General features: G+C 27.8%; 1 protein-coding gene across 1 annotated transcript; it reads right to left on the bottom strand.

The window, feature by feature from the left end:
• Positions 1-13964: 13964 nt before the first annotated feature.
• LOC136074178 (E3 SUMO-protein ligase ZBED1-like) lies at positions 13965-15773 on the bottom strand. The gene is made up of 2 exons (XM_065786482.1): positions 14787-15773; positions 13965-14561 (listed from the first exon to the last, which is right to left on the bottom strand). Exons 1-2 carry the CDS (start codon positions 15771-15773, stop codon positions 13965-13967), a joined length of 1584 nt encoding a protein of 527 aa, XP_065642554.1.
• Between the last annotated feature and the right edge of the window lie 917 nt (positions 15774-16690).

Raw genomic sequence — 16690 nt, forward strand, 5'->3', positions numbered from 1 at the left:
GCATAATAATTGTTATTTTGTTATTTATTTGTATTTATATATTATAATGATTAACTTTGATTGTAACTTTTAAAATGAAATACTACCGTTCAAAGTTTTTCTCAGGTTCATATTTTGGTTTCGGTTTTAACACAACCTTGAATTTCAAATGTACCTACATCTGAATTCTCCAGTGCTAGGCAGGACAACTAAATGGATGTTTTCAAAGTTTCTTGGAAAAGCTGCCAGCTGAAATCATGGGTTTATTCCACAAAAATGCTCACGCACAATGATAAGGATTTATGATAATATACTTTCATACTTGTTAATAAAAAAATATATAAAAATCCATAGCTTTTTCATATTACCTGCAATGTATTCTCTAGCTTTATCTACTTCTAACCTACACTTTCTTCTATATCACTGCATCCTGATTATTTGCAACTGGACGCTCTACATCCTCAGTCTACATACAATTTTTAAATATTTTCAACATTACTTTCTTTTCTTTTTTTTATTTACTGTTAACAATGATTTATTAATTTGATCTAATTATTATGTAGGTGTATCGCAAAAATGAATCATGAAAAAGAAAATTAAATCGAAAAAAAAATTTCGGACATCACCCAAAAGTTTTGAATTTTGTAAACAAACTAGCGCTGTTTGAATAGACAGAGCACCAATAGATCAAAAGACGTTTTCTTTATAGTTATTATAACTATTATAAAATAATAAAACTGTTATTATATAGAACAATTTGTCATGATAAAATATTATTTGTTATCATAAATATTATATAATATATATAATAACTACTATAATATAATTTGTTTATATTTATTATAACTATTATTAGTATAATAATTATTTCATCAACATATGACGAGTTACGTTAAAAGTGACGAGTTACATTACGTCAACATAGGACGAGTTCATCTGGAAAATGTGCTTAGTCCTAGTAAATTTAATTTAAAAAAATAGTAAAAACTGAGCTACTCATAGTTGTGCATTATCAGATATCATTTCATATATTTTAAACTTAGCACGTTTTTCATATGGCTATATAATTAAAATAGATTTTTTTAGATGTTTTGTAAGTGGCTAAAGTACTCAAAACTACTGAGTTTTTTTATGTTGTGTTTGATGTGTATTATGTTATAATTTTAAATCATTTAAAATACGAGTAGTTTCTGAATAATCGAATTAGATTTTTATAACAACATATAAATTGTACTCTTTTATTTTTGACTTTCGCGTAAACTCTGTAAAATGAGTCGATTTGCTGAATAACGGAGTTTTTCCGTTAATTTGAATGGAAAAAATGAAATACGGAAACCGTAAAATTTACGTAGAAAGTGCTGTCTCTTCGCTGCCTGACTTTCTCTGTTAATAAAATTACCTAAAAAAATAACCTAATAAACTAACCTTATAAAATAACCTATATATATTATTTTTTTGTTCTTTATTACAATATTTATTACAATTTAAATAAACAAAACTTTATTACAAAAATAAAAGTTAACAAGTCATGATATCGTTAAGAAATAAATAATAAAAATAAATATAAAGAACGCGGATACTCAAAGAAAATCATCAGGTCTTGTCACAGAGAAACCGCTAATTGCTTGTGGATAAAAAAACAAACAAAATAATAAATAAAAAAGAATATACATTAAATATATACATATACTAATATAGATAAGGGATTTTCAAAAAATTTAAAAATTTAAAAGTAGATTAGTATATTTTCAGTTGAAAAAATGAGTTTTTTAAGATTTTGTTTAAAAGAATCAAAATTACATTCTTGAGAAAAACCTTTAGAAGTATTTAGAACTATACTATTCCATAAAAATGGTCCGCGAAATGAAATAAAAAATTTTCCAAAATTAGTTTGAGAAAATGGTTGTCGAATTAAATTAGCGTTCCTTAAAATATATTTATTTCTGTCTTTTTGTAAATACAAGTTACGAAAAGAAACGGGTGATAGGCGGGTCTTGCATTTATATGTAAAGCAAAGAATATTAAAAACATTTAACTCATATATATTGAGTGCTTTCATATCATATAAAAGAGGCTTGGCGTGAGCAAAACGGTCCTTGAAATTTATAGGGCGTGCTACATGTTTCTGTTGCCGATAGAGAGGTTTAAGTTTACTTTTATAAGTGCTACCCCGAGCAATGTTTGCATAATTAATTAATTATGGCAATGAATTAACGAATAATATAACCGAATTAAGGTATGTTTATCTAGAAAGTTTCTTATTTTGTATAAAATGCCTATACTCTTTGAAATTTTATTGCATAAATTAGCAATGTGGCTTTTCCAATTAAGATTTTCATCGATAAATACACCTAAAAATCTTGTCACTAGAACTCTTTTAATAATTATGTTGTCGATAAAAAGAAAGGGTAAGTTGCTAGGCAGCTGGTGCTTTTTACCATAAGGATGAAAAAGAATCCATTTAGTTTTATCAATATTTAATGATAGTTTGTTTAATCTAAACCATTCGGAAATTTTGGTTAGTTCAATGTTCATAATGCTAAAAAGTGTTAAAATGTTTTTATGAGAAAGAAATAAGTTAGAATCATCAGCAAACATAATTGTCATTAGGTTAGAAGCTTTTGGTAGATCATTAATATATATTAGAAATAGGAGGGGTCCTAATATGGATCCTTGAGGAACTCCACATGAAATATTTAACAAATTAGATGATACGTTATCATCCGCATAAACAAATTGTTTCCGATTATTTAGGTAACTTTTAAGCCAAATTAATATATTTCCAGTAATTCCGTACCACTCCAACTTTTTAAAAAGAATTTTGTGATCAATAGTATCAAAAGCTTTTGCCAAGTCAATGAAAACACCGAAGTAAATTGAGAATATTCAAATGAGTCAGATTGTAAATTGTATTCTTGTAAATTGTAAAATGGCATGTTCATTGTTTTTTGGAATTCATTGCTGTATAATAAATTGTTTATAGTAAGATGATTATAAATTTTATTGTACAAAATTCTTTCTAAAACTTTAGAGAATACAGAAAGTAGTAAAATTGGACGATAGTTACTTATATTCTCAATGTCACCACCTCTTTTAATATTGGTATGACTTTTGCTAATTTTAGAGCTTGTGGAAAAACTCCCTGTTTAATTTATAGTGAAAAAAATCTTAAAGAGTATATCTTTGAAAACATCAAATGAACTTATAATAATGTTGCCGTTAATACTATCAGGGCCTATTGCTTTGTTAGATTTTAACATTTTAAATGAAATTTCAAACTCTTCAAAAGATAATTCAAAAGAGTTTAGAGGGAAACATAGATCAATCATTAAACTGTTTGCTATAGGAATGTTTTTTGCAAGACTTGGTCCTACAGACACAAAATATTTATTAAACTCTTTTTTATATGATAAAAGACAAATTCATTTGTCTTTTATCATATAAAAATTCATTATTATGTTTAACCATGTTTAGCAAAGGGTGAGATGTACTTTTTTGCTGCCAGTAATTTCTCATATTATAAACCAAGTGCGCTTAAAATTTAATTTATATTTATCTAGTAAATTTAAATAATATTTTTTTTTGTTTTTTTTTGAGGCTTTCAAAAATTTTAACGTAATTTTTATATATAATTTTATTTTCATTTGTTTTACATTTTAAGTAATTAATGTATAATTTTTGTTTAATTTTTGAAGACTTACGCAAACCCTTTGTAATCCAAGGCAATTTAATACTTTTAGCTTTGAGATTTAAATTAACTTCAGGGAAATTAGTATTGTAAATATCATAGAAAATTTTAAAAAAGGAGTTATAAACTATTTTTGTATTATCAGAGGCGTTAATAAAGCTCCAATCAATTAAAGATAATTGTTCTTTAAAAGATTCAACGTTTTTATTTGTAAAAATTCGCTTTTTGAAAACTCGTTTTTCATTAGGAAGTAATTTATTATCTATATTTATAGAAAAGAAAACAGGAAAATGATCAGATATGTCATTTTTAATTATGCCTTTTTTTAAGGATACGTTAAAAACATCAGTGGTTAAAATATTATCAATTAAAGAAGCACTTGATTGAGTAATTCTTGTCGGTTTGCTAATCAAAGGAATCGCACCATTTTCGAGAATGCCATTATAAAACTTTTTAATGTTATTATTGACCTGTTATTGAAAACAATCTAAATTCAGATCACCCAATAAGTAGATAAATTTATTTTCGCGGTTACTTTTTTTAATAACGTCATTACATAAAAACGAATTAAAAGTTTTAATTTCACCTGAAGGTGGGCGATAACGACAATTAAAAATTTTTATTTTTTTTATTGGTTAAAATTTCAATCCTTAAAACCTCTTTATCAGCATCAGTGTTGCTCATGTCATGCCGGGTAAAATATTGTTATTTTTAACATAATAATATATATATATTTATATTATTATGTTAAATATATATATTTATATATATATATATATATATATATATATATATATATATATATATATATATATATATATATATATATGTATATTTGTATGTATATATATACATATATATACATATATATATATATATATATATATATATATATATATATATCTTTATATATATACATATATATATATATATATATATATATATATATATATATATATATATATATATATATATATATATATATATATATATATATATATATATATATATATATATAGCTCTTTGGTCAAAGGTAAATGGAATGAAACTTAATGGCCCGAAATGTAAAATCATAAGAATTATTCCCAGATGCTCCGAAATTCAAGCTCTACCATCCATTGTACTCAATAATACTGAACTTGAAATAGTCAGCAGCCACAAATATCTTGGAATCATGCTCAATGAGAATATTGATTGGGATGAACAATGGACAAAAGTTCACAACAATATAAAATCAGTACCATATCTGCTCAGACGTCTTAAGCAAATTGGTCACATTCAGCCAAATCTTTTACAGGTCTACCGATCTTACGCTATTAGCCACTTGATATATAGTGCTCCTATTCTCACTTCGTGCAGTGCTGCTGCAAAAAGAGAGATCTAACATTTTCATAAAAATGCCCTACAAATAATTGGAATTGATGTAACTAATTCAAGCCGCTTCAATATTATTTTTGACATTGAAGAGTTACTTGACAGAATCTGTATTAATACACTCAAAAAGATCCTTGCAGACCCATGCCATCCTATAACTACTAAATTAACTCAAACCAACAGCAGAAACCCTAATAGATTCCCGTATGCTCTTAACACCACAAAAACAACTACTTACCAAAAAACTTTTATTCAAAAATACCTCCGAATCCTTCGTGATGGCGTCAGTGACCTCTACCTCCCAAGCAATATTGGAAGCTCTACTGCCTTTTCGATGCATAAATAATATTCCTCCCCTTTGTATTCTTAGCAAACTATTGATATTAAAGGACAGATAAAATTGAACAATTCATTACTTGTAATGCTAATCAATTTTAAATAAACATTTATAAAAAAAAAAAAAAAAAAAAAAAAAATATATATATATATATATATATATATATATATATATATATATATATATATATATATATATATATCGTTAATATATTATTATATGTAAAATATTATTAAAAAATAGATATACGCTTTCTTTTTTATTAAAATTTATTTATTTATAATCATATCGTATAACAAGAAATGACTTTTAAAGATTTTATTACATCAAAATTCCTCACTAGTTCTTTAAAATTAAAATTAAGTGTTAATTTAACAAAACAACAAGGCTTTTCTTTACAAAGCCTTAAAAGGCATTCACATCTAAAGATATATCCATTTGACAAAGGAGTAGGTATTGCTTTATTAAACGAAAATGAAGCAAAAGTTAAATTAGAAGAACAAATAAAAAATAGTAAAGTTATTGATCACGACCAAACACCCGCATTCACCACTAAGTTTCAAAAACTCTTATGTAAATTAAGAAAACAGGGTAAGTTAAACAATGCCACTTACTTTAAAATGTATCCATCAGATTGTGTTCTACTAAGAATCTATGGAATGGTTAAAGCTCACAAACCAGAAAAAAAACTACCCAATGCGTTTTGTTGTTTCCACTATTAACACACCGCCTTATGGAACATCAGAGTATCTGGTTAAAATCATAAAACCAACATTAAATAAAAATACAACTCGACTAATTATTTCAAGTAGTTTTGTCAACGATGCTAAAGAATAGAAGATAGACCCTAATGAAGTTCAAGTTTCATTAGATGTACTAAATTTATATCCATCTGTACCAATCGATGAAGAAATACCGGTTATTATTAGCATATTGAACGATGATTTAGAGGATTTAAAAACTAGGATTAAATCAACTCTTTTAGATATACACCAGTTAATTGAACTTTCACTAAGCAAGTGTTACTTTTTATCTTACTTATTATTTTATTCCGATTTTTTATTACCTAATTGTCCAATTGGTTTATCGTTGATGGTAGTCATGGCTGAGGCATTTTTGCAGAATATAGAAAAAAGAGCCCTTATTAAAGTCTTTGTTAATTCATTCCAACCAATAACTTACAAAAGATATGTAGACAATACCCATGCTCGCTTCGTTTCGAAAGAAAAAACAAGAACTGTTTCTTAAAACATTGAAACCCCTCCATAAAACATACTGTTGAGCTTGAAAACGGAAGAAAACAACTTAACATTTTAGATATATCTATTACAAATGCAATGAACAGATTTTATGAATTTCAATTACACCGTAAAGATGCGATAACCAATGTTCAAATAAAACTAAACTCTAACATTAACCCAAGCATAATTACTGGCGTCTTTAAAGGGTTTCTTTGTAGAGCAACACAAATCTGCTCCAAAAAACACCTCTCACAAGAAATTGATTTCTTCATAGATACATTTTTAGAAAATGGCTATAACAAAAGTAATCTTATTAAATTAACCAAAAACTATTTAGACCGCGTTTCAAAAAATACTATAAGCAGTTTGTTAAACTACCTTGGATAAATATTACTGGCCCTTAATTCCGAAGAGAATTTATAAAACAAAACATCAGAGTTATATTTACTTCAATTTAATTTTAATTAAATTTCCCAATTGAATTAAATTTCCCAATTGAATTAAATTTCCCAATTGAATTAAATTTCCCAATTGAATTAAATTTCCCAATTGAAATAAATTTCCCAATTGAATTAAATTTCCCAATTGAATTAAATTTCCCAATTGAATTAAATTTCCCAATTTAAAAAACATACTATGCAACAACAAAACAAAACTACCACCGAACTCGAATCCGAGTGTTAACGAACTTAAATGCTCATGCGGATATTATTACGAACTTACATGCTCATGCGGATATATATTAATGAGACCAAAAAGAAAATCATTTCAAGAAATAGGTAATGTGAAAACAAAAACTTTGGGACAAATTTTGACAAAAATTTAACTGACGTCAGTCTTATATTATTTGATTGGTTTTTATATTTCACGATTTTTATAGTTTTTTTTTAAAACGGCTGGTTTTATGAAGTTTTTTAACGTTTTTTTCATTACCTTGTGACGCTGACAACAATGGGTCAACGAAATATCGTTAATATATTATTATATCTAAAATATATTTAATATATATATAGACTTTCCACTAATTGTTTTTTGCAATAAACTGAGGCATAGATGTTGTAAAATTCATTTGGCTATGAGACTTGGAGATCTGAAAACCTGATGTGGCATCTTAAAACTATACGGTAGTGAGGTTGGTATCTTGTGATCTAATTAAGAAGTCACAACTATTTCTTGGCGTAAATATAACAAAATAAAATAGAACATTAGACTTAATGTTTTTATTACAAAAAAGTTTAAAATTTATAATTATTATAAAAAATGTATGTTTAATAGTAAATTAAGCTGTTAAGCATAAAAGGTCTGTTGTAGTGCTAAACATTATGAAAATAAATTGTAAAGAATGTTTAAATTGGCAATAAAAACTCATAAAAAACTAATAACTATCGTGTCTAATTAGTTTAACAAACTAAGTATGAAGGAAGTAATTATAATGTTTGAGATTAAATAGGTAAATGATGCAAAAAACTATGTTGTTGGTGTTTTAGAAGTTTAGATTTTTATTATTAAGAGATTAGATCCAATCTAAAATTTTCGAATTCATTTTTAAAATAAATTGAGTTTAAAATTTTAGATAGGTTTATGCTGGTTGATAGTGAGTGCAGTGAGTACTTGAAGAGTAAGTATTTTATTTATTTTTCTTAATAATTAGGCATGAGCGCGGATTTTATTTGTTTTTGTCGTGTTACAATATTTAGAAATATGAACTTTTATATATATTACTCTATCTTTTTAAGGTTTGGGATTTGAATCCGACGAGTTAATAAGGATGATTGATAAATTAAATAATGCAAAGATTTTTCCTATTAATAGGAAAGAAGCTTTCGTTCATCGAGAACTACTCAAAACAGCTATTGCTGTTCTGAGCAAAGCTCGATGAACGAAAAAAAAGGAAAAGAACAAAGAAAAAGGAAAAAGCTGCTGCATGTGATTCAGAAGTTACGGTCAGTTTACATTTAAACTTAATTTTTGTATCATATTAGGTAATAAATAAAAATTTTTTCAAATAATGTAAATTTGACTAAGCTTAAAAGATAAATGTACACACAGGGCTTTCCTTTGGATTGTCTGCGCACGGGGCCATCCTAATTGTGGCGCCTCTTTCTCTAGTAATAGTAGCGCACATAAACTTTTTGTACTGCCACCAATACTAAAAAATATTTGTCCCGGTTATCACCCTTTTTGGAACAGCCCTGCGTATACACTTGTATAGATATATATTTATATACATACTTATGCACATATGTATATACATATTCACATGCATATACACTATATTCAATCCTTCAGAATGTATACACTAGTATACGCACAAACATATGCATACGTGTATGTTTATATAAATATACATATTGTATATATTTATATACATGCATTTATATACAACTATTTATAGAGACTACCTTGGATATCTATTATAGGCCCGTATTTCCGATGAGAATTTACAAAATAAAACATCAGAGTTTTATTTATTTCACCTTCCAGTTTAAATAACTTACGATGCAACAACAAAACAAAACTATCACCGAACTCGATTCCGGATGTTAAGGAATATAAATTCTCATGAGGAAGTATATATATATTGGTGAGACAAAAAAGAAAATCATTTTGAGAAGTGCGGAACACCAAAGAGCCTGTGAAAATCAAAAATGGTCAGGTTCAGAAGCCACGAAACATTCCAGCACATGTCGTGGTACTTTTGATTATCTGAATCTCCAAACTTTGGCAGTCATTCTAGAAAAAAGGATAAGAAAAGTTAGAGTATCCCTGGAGATAAATAAAGCAAGAATTCGACACGAGATAGGTATTGGGTAAACTGTTTTAAATAGAGACGATGGAGATAATGAGAAAACAAAAATTTATGGACCATTTTGACAAAAACTTAACAGATGTCACTATTATATTATTTGATTGGTTTTTATATTACACGCTTTTTATAGTCTTCTTTTTAAACGTCTGGTTTATGAAGTTTTGTTACGTTTTTTTCATTACCTTGTGACGCTGACAACAATAGGTCAACGAAATATCGTTAATATATTATTATATCTAAAATATATTTAAAAAATAGCCATACGCTGCCTTTTTTATTAAAACCAATATATATATATATATATATATATATATATATATATATATATATATATATATATATATATATATACATATATATATATATATATATATATATATATATATATATATATATATATATATATATATATCCCAGCCGGCAAACAACGTCGAAATAACGTTGAACTAACGTTGAATTTACGTTGATTCAACGTTTAGAATGAAAGTTTTTTTCAACGTTAAATCGACTGTTAAAAAACATTTTGTAATCAAAGAAAACGTTGATAAAAACTGTGATCACCATCAAAACGTACATTGCATGTCCAATAGTGCTGTTGTACATCTCTATTACATTATCAAGTTATATTATGGATATTAAATCTACTCATATACTTAGACTATTTTGAACTTTTTCAGTTTAGTTTAGTTAAAATAGTATGATAAAAGAAAAAATTAAAACTTGTTTTATTGAAAAAAATATTTAAATATAACATATATTTACATACAATAGAATAAAATCTACACAAATTTCTTCCCTTTTCCATCACCTTTTTGAAATGGAGCGTATTTTAGAAAGTCAAACAATATTCCATTAACCGAGGTTTTTTTTGCTCCATTGAATACAATATAAGAAGCTGTAAATAAAAAAAATATATTAAAAAAAAAATCGAAAAGGGAAGATTTGAAAAAAATTATAATGAATGGAAAAGTGTTACAATTTATCAAGGTGTACCTTTTACAACGCCATATAAATTAGTGTTCTTAAATATATTTCTCCACCTTTGCTTTTCATATCCATGGAGGCTGTAAAATTTTTCGAAAATATTCTAAATTTTAAATAACTGTTAGACAGGGCCGTCCCGAAGTGTTTACATTGGGGAAGGAGGGGGGGGTGTTGTATGTATTTTTTTTGCCAACTAAAGACGAAACAAAAAAAAAAAGTCCTCAATATTTGCAATTTGCCAACTATAGTTCAAAACTTGCTAAATGTGCTAACTCAAATGCTTATTTGACAGCTTTGTGTGGGGGTGGGGGGTGGGTGGGACATCCCTTACGCCCTACGTTCGGGACGACCCTGCTGTTAGATGGTTATTAATTATTTTTTCAAATATTTAATTTAATTTAAATGAAAGAACCTATTTTCAAAATAAAATAATAATCAAAATATTAAACTTTTCTTAAATTAAATAATAATTAAAAAATTAAAATTGTAAAAGTAATTATCAGGGTGGCCACATAAAATTTTTATAAGAAAAAAAGGATTTTAGAGGAGAATTTCCATCTAATTTAGAAGATTTTTTCCGTTTTTATTTAGGTTTAACGTCCATGTTTTTACACATTTGGGGCTTGGACAGGGGTCAATAATGCCATTTTTTATGTTAAATAGCATGCATTTGCTAAAGTAATTTTTTAGAATCCCTTGCACTTTCAGGCGTTAACCAGTCACTTTCAGGCGTTAACCAGTTTTGCAGACCAAGAATGGGTATTTTGAACATTATACTTCCATCAAGAAATAAAAAAGAGGAGTTAAAGAGGATTTAAACTAGGATTTAAATCCTATTTAGGAGGATTTAAATCCTATTAAATATTTACTTTAAACTTTTTAGAGGATAATAGATTTTATAGCTTGATAGCTTTGATTTTTTTGATTGAACACTAAAATTTATCTAATAATTAATGGCATTGAATCTAATCCATCAAAGTGTTCTTAATTGCCCTGTCATTTCTCAGTTTCCAAAATCCTTCTTTGAAGTTTCACACCAAGGGCAGGGATATGTGGACGCAGCTGAGCCTAGTCCAAGAAAAACATTTGCAAGTTTAATGTCCAAAGCTTGAAAAAGATTTTAGGTGTGATTTTTGAAAAAAGAGGACTTTAGAGGATTTTAGAGGAGCTGTGGTCACCCTGATTATAAATGAGGTAAGAGTTCAATACTGTTCTTGATTACCTCAGCATCATTTTGTGCATTCTATCTTTTGAAGGCGTTCCACCAACTAATTGTAATTGATTTTTCTGTAAAAAACACGAAGTTATTCCCATACTATGCTTGCGGAGATATATTATATTGTGGAAAAAACCACACAAGTGGAAAACTGGATACAAAATTAAAAAAAAAAGATATATATATATATTTACCTATAGATTTGATCAATGAACAACTGGAGGTTAGGTGCATTGACACTTTATCTAAATCTTTGATAACTGAACCTGTAAATTATAATTACTAATTTATAGTATAAATTATAAAAACATTTTTATTTTTAGGCATAAAAATTGAAATTTATCTAATCCAAACACATAAAAGTAATACCTACTTGGGAAATAATCAGGAAATTCTCTTTGTTTATGTTTTCTTTTTCATAAATCGACATTCTTATTATCACATTTTTCTTTTCTAGTTGTGAATTCAAATATTTCACAATCCTGCTTGCTTTCTGTGGAACTGAAATAGTTGTATGAATAGTTGTATATTTTGTATCAACAAAATAAGTCTTCTTACCACATTATTTAAAAAATAATAATTATAATATATAGATGTAATACCTGAAGAGAATTTAGTTTTTATTTGTGGAAACTTAAACCAATTCTTGTCGGCATTATAGTGAAGTCAATGCTTTGGTACCTGGAGGCCAATAAACAGTTTTATCACTAATCAAATTAGATGGAATTACACCTTCCACTCCTTGTAAACCTTCATTCCAAACAGCTCCTTTCCACATATTTGATTTTGAAATTATTATATGAACTAATAATAAAATGAAAAAACCATAATATAAGTGTACTAACAGGCCTATTTAAACTAGCTAAACCTTGAAATTTTGTAACCATGATACTTGCTAAACAATAATATTAGTAGACATTATTAGCAAAGATAAGATTTTCTTTATTTTATAAATTTATTATATTTTAAATTCATTTTTTTAAACATATTTATTATTCTATTATTCTGCAGAGTTCTTAATATATTATGTTCAAATAACTCAAGGCATCATAGGAAAATAATGAAAGAATCCCAGGTTGCTAAAACATAAATATCTACATAAGAGCAATACGGAATATTGAACAAAAATAGATAATATTCATTAATAATATAAAATATAATAGTTTAACTTAAGGTATATTATAAAATATCACCACAACAATATCTACGTTTGATTGATAATATAAAACCAACAAAAATTAAAAAAGAAAACATCTCAATAAATAATAAATTATCATTCAAACAATTTTAAAGACCAAAAAAAAAAAAAAAAGCTTGGATAAAAAACTCTCAATTGCACCATAGGAGGAGCTTGTAAACCTGGTCTGGTAATCTTCTGGTAGTATAACAAGAAAAAAATAATCAATCTTGATCTAAATAACAAGTTAACACCAAGAATGGCATCTGGTTGTAAAAATTGTCTAACCTTGCTCCTAATGTATTATAATCATATTCATGAAAATAAAACTGTGGACATTCAACATTAATTGCCCTTAAACCATTGAAATTATACTACCAAATAAGAAGCCATTGTTCTAATATGTACGGTTATCAGTTTTATTAGTTTTGACATAAAGCTGTAGAGATAAAATTAAAAAAAGTTCTGAAACTAAAGGACTATTTATTAAAACAAAAAGATTATTTTCATAGCCTTATATCTTGTCTACTTCATCAAATTCAGCTACTGACAAAATAAACCTTATTTGTAGGTACGTTAGTAAAGAATTTCAAATTGTTTGAATACTATAATGTTATATACCATTAGAAAGAAGATTATTACAGTATTTTAAAGGTGAAAAAATTATCAAAATCAAACAATTGGTTCAAAAGTTATAACGATTTAAGTAGCGATTTTTCTATATATGGATTTGTTAAAGAAACTGTGGTCAAAATAATGTTTTTCTTCACTTAAATTGTCATAACTTTGCCAATTCTTATCGAAATACAAATATCTTGGTGTCAAACGATAGGTGTAAGAGTGGGTTACAACTTTATGTTAAACTCTAACCACCGGGTGTATCGGATGGATAGAGAGGGTACCAAACCACCACCTCGCCTGTATAAAACTGAACACTTTTTTCAGAAAAAAAGTTTTTTTTAAAGACATAAGCAATATAAGTACACAAAAAAGTTGTTTTAAATTTATAGTAAACCACCAAAATATACGAGAGGTGAATGTTAGCAATAGAGGTGGGTGTGGTGGCACACCCACACCCTAGGATCAAAAACGACTTGATTTTATAAATATTTATATCTTTACTAAAATGAGTAAAATTTGTACACAATATAAAATTATTTTATATTGTGTAGAAATTTTTGACAATGTTTTTTTTGATTAAGATGATTTGTTCTACTTTTTCTGGGTGTAAGTTGTGTCTGGATGATCGGATGACATTTCCATTTGAGCTAAAAACTCTCTCTAATTTAGTTGAACTTGCTGGAATATCTAAAATTTGTCTAGCTAATGAAGAGAGTTCTGGCAATGTATTTGAATGCAATTTCCACAAATCAAGAATCGGAAAGTCTTTTTTGGCATCAGGGAGATATTCATACTGGCACATTTCGCTCAAAATAGGATTCAGTTCAGATGTTGGCTCTTGTGTTTCAAGTCTGACGTTTAACTTGCGCTTCAATTTTGAATTAAGGGACAAATCTGCTGAAAGGACTCTGGCAACAGGTTGGGCCTCAACATTATCCTTAACCTGTGAGACTAACCATTCTTTTGTTGTTTGAAATTTTTTGAAGAGCTTCAAGTGAAGTCTCTTTAAAGCAGGATTTAAGTAATTTGCTGCACCACTAAATAAGTTTCCAGTGTGACAAAAAGGAATTCTTTTCTCAATGCAGCTTTTCAAGTTTTTTGCATACAAGACACCGTAGCCATTTTTTCCATCCGTCTTAATAAATTGATCAATTTTCTCATGGATTAATTAAAGAGAATCGGTGACAGTGTTAATCGTTGGAATAGACTCAACCGACCACGTTTATGTAGCATCTTTAAGTGGTGTCAATATTTCTACTGCTCCCTCGATTGATTTCCACTGTGATGCACTGATGGTCATTGAAGAAAAAATATCTTCATTTGCACATTAGCTGATAATTGCACTCTCTAGATGTAGGACTGAAGCCATGCAATCCAGATCACTATTCCATCTTGCGTCAACAAATTGGCGTAACTGTCTAAAATTGATTCCTTGAGCGTCTGATTCTGATTCAAGCAACTCAGCTGCAACTGTTAAATGGTGAGTTAAAGAAGCCAAATCTTTGCATGTTTGCAACACATCATCAATTCCAGCAGTCATTCCAAATGAGTCTCGAACTTCACATTGCAAAATATGATTGTTGCACAAGTATTGGTCAAGGCGCTTTGACAATTTGACTGCAAGTTTCATGTTTCTTGCCTGGTCGTTCACGCAGTACATTGGCAAATCAGCAGGCAAATTTAGTTCTTCTAAGAAAGAATCCAGCTTTCCATCAATTAAGATACCTGTGTGTCTGCCTGGGAACTGTTGGACATGGGGTGTCCAGTGATGTAGTCTCCAATTTTCGTCAATAGCATGAAAAGTCCAAGAGATGTAGCTGTCCTGAGCTCTAGAAGTCCAAAGGTCAGAAGTAAATGCAGCACTTTTTAGATTTGGCGTAATCTCCGTTATTATGCTTTTCATTCCAGCTTGAACTTCTCTTGACCGAATTGAAAGCTTTCTTGAATATGTTGTTCTGCGATGAAGGCTCAGTTTAGGGTTTGCAATGTCAAACAATTTCTTGAAACATATTCCTTCGACTGCTGAAAAGGATGCCAAATCAATGCAAAAGTAATCCAGCATTGCAGAGTCAAACTGTTTTTGAATGGAATTGACTTTGTCATATTTGGACTTTGTTTCAAGCATTTCGACCATGGTTCGTTGTTTCTTCTTAGGAGGAGGAAGAAGAGAGTCGTCAGTTTTTTCAGAATACTCAACGTAATCGTGGCTGTGTTTTTTTTCGAGGTGACGATGAAGTCCGCTTGTGTTTCCATCTTTTGTTTTCAAAGACTTTTTGCACGCCTTGCAATCAGCACCGTCACTTGTTTTTTGAAAATATCTCCAGATTTTGTTTTTTCTTGCTGACATTTTTGATCGTTGAAATGAGGCAAGAATATTTCTTTTCAATATGAACAATATGTGTCAAGTTGAATTCCACTGGTAAACTAATGAAATTAAGTCGAAAGTGCACCATTTTATACAAAAAGTTTTTGTATTTAAAATCTAATTAAAAATATTTTAAATCTAATTAAAATTTTTTAATTAGATTTTTAAAAAAAATCTAATTAAAAATCTAATTAAAAATTTAATTTGTTTTTTGTCAAAAACAAATTAAATTTTTAATTAGATTAAAAATCACGGAGTCAAAATATTAATTATTTAAAAAAACAAATTATTAAGCATTTTGTAAATTATAATAGTTTTTAATTTGGAAAATAATATAATATTTAAGTCTCGTTCTACTTCTCGCGAGAATTTTCTATTTCTCGTTTCTCACGAGAAGTCCCATTTCTCACGAGAAACGAGAACGAGACGAGATCTCGCTCATGGTTATAAAAAATAAATAATAACATACTGCCTACAGCCATTGGGAACTCATCATCGTTATCTAATTTTGGTACTTTGTTTTCTTTTTTCTCATCCTCATTGTATACTAAAAGCTCATTTAAACTGTACATCTTTCACAAGCATTGTATCCGTTATAATTAATTGTACCTTAAGTTAATGCTCTTGCAGGTGCGTTACATATAAATCCCGTAATAACTGCATTATATTTTTTTTATCTTGAAAATATCCCATCTAACTGAAGTTGTCTGTATTCATTTAAAAAATCAAAAATTAAATCATCAATATTAGATGGTTTAGATTTTTCATAATATAATCCCACAATAAAAGGGTTAAAAATTTACTATTCTACATAAAATAGGCCAAAGGTTCATTGATGTAGACCTAAATAAAGGTAAACCATCAATATTTACATCAATAAGTATTGTTTCATTTATAAA

This window comes from Hydra vulgaris, chromosome 01 (genome assembly GCF_038396675.1).
Source record: "Hydra vulgaris chromosome 01, alternate assembly HydraT2T_AEP".
Lineage (NCBI taxonomy): Eukaryota > Metazoa > Cnidaria > Hydrozoa > Anthoathecata > Hydridae > Hydra > Hydra vulgaris.

Bases quoted from the DNA above. Each gene is read 5' to 3' on its own strand.
- LOC136074178 (XM_065786482.1), bottom strand. From the start codon at position 15,773: ATGTCAGCAAGAAAAAACAAAATCTGGAGATATTTTCAAAAAACAAGT. The intron at 14,562-14,786 runs GTCCTACATCTA...CAATTTATTAAG, and splicing joins ATCTGGATTGCATGGCTTCA to ACGGATGGAAAAAATGGCTA.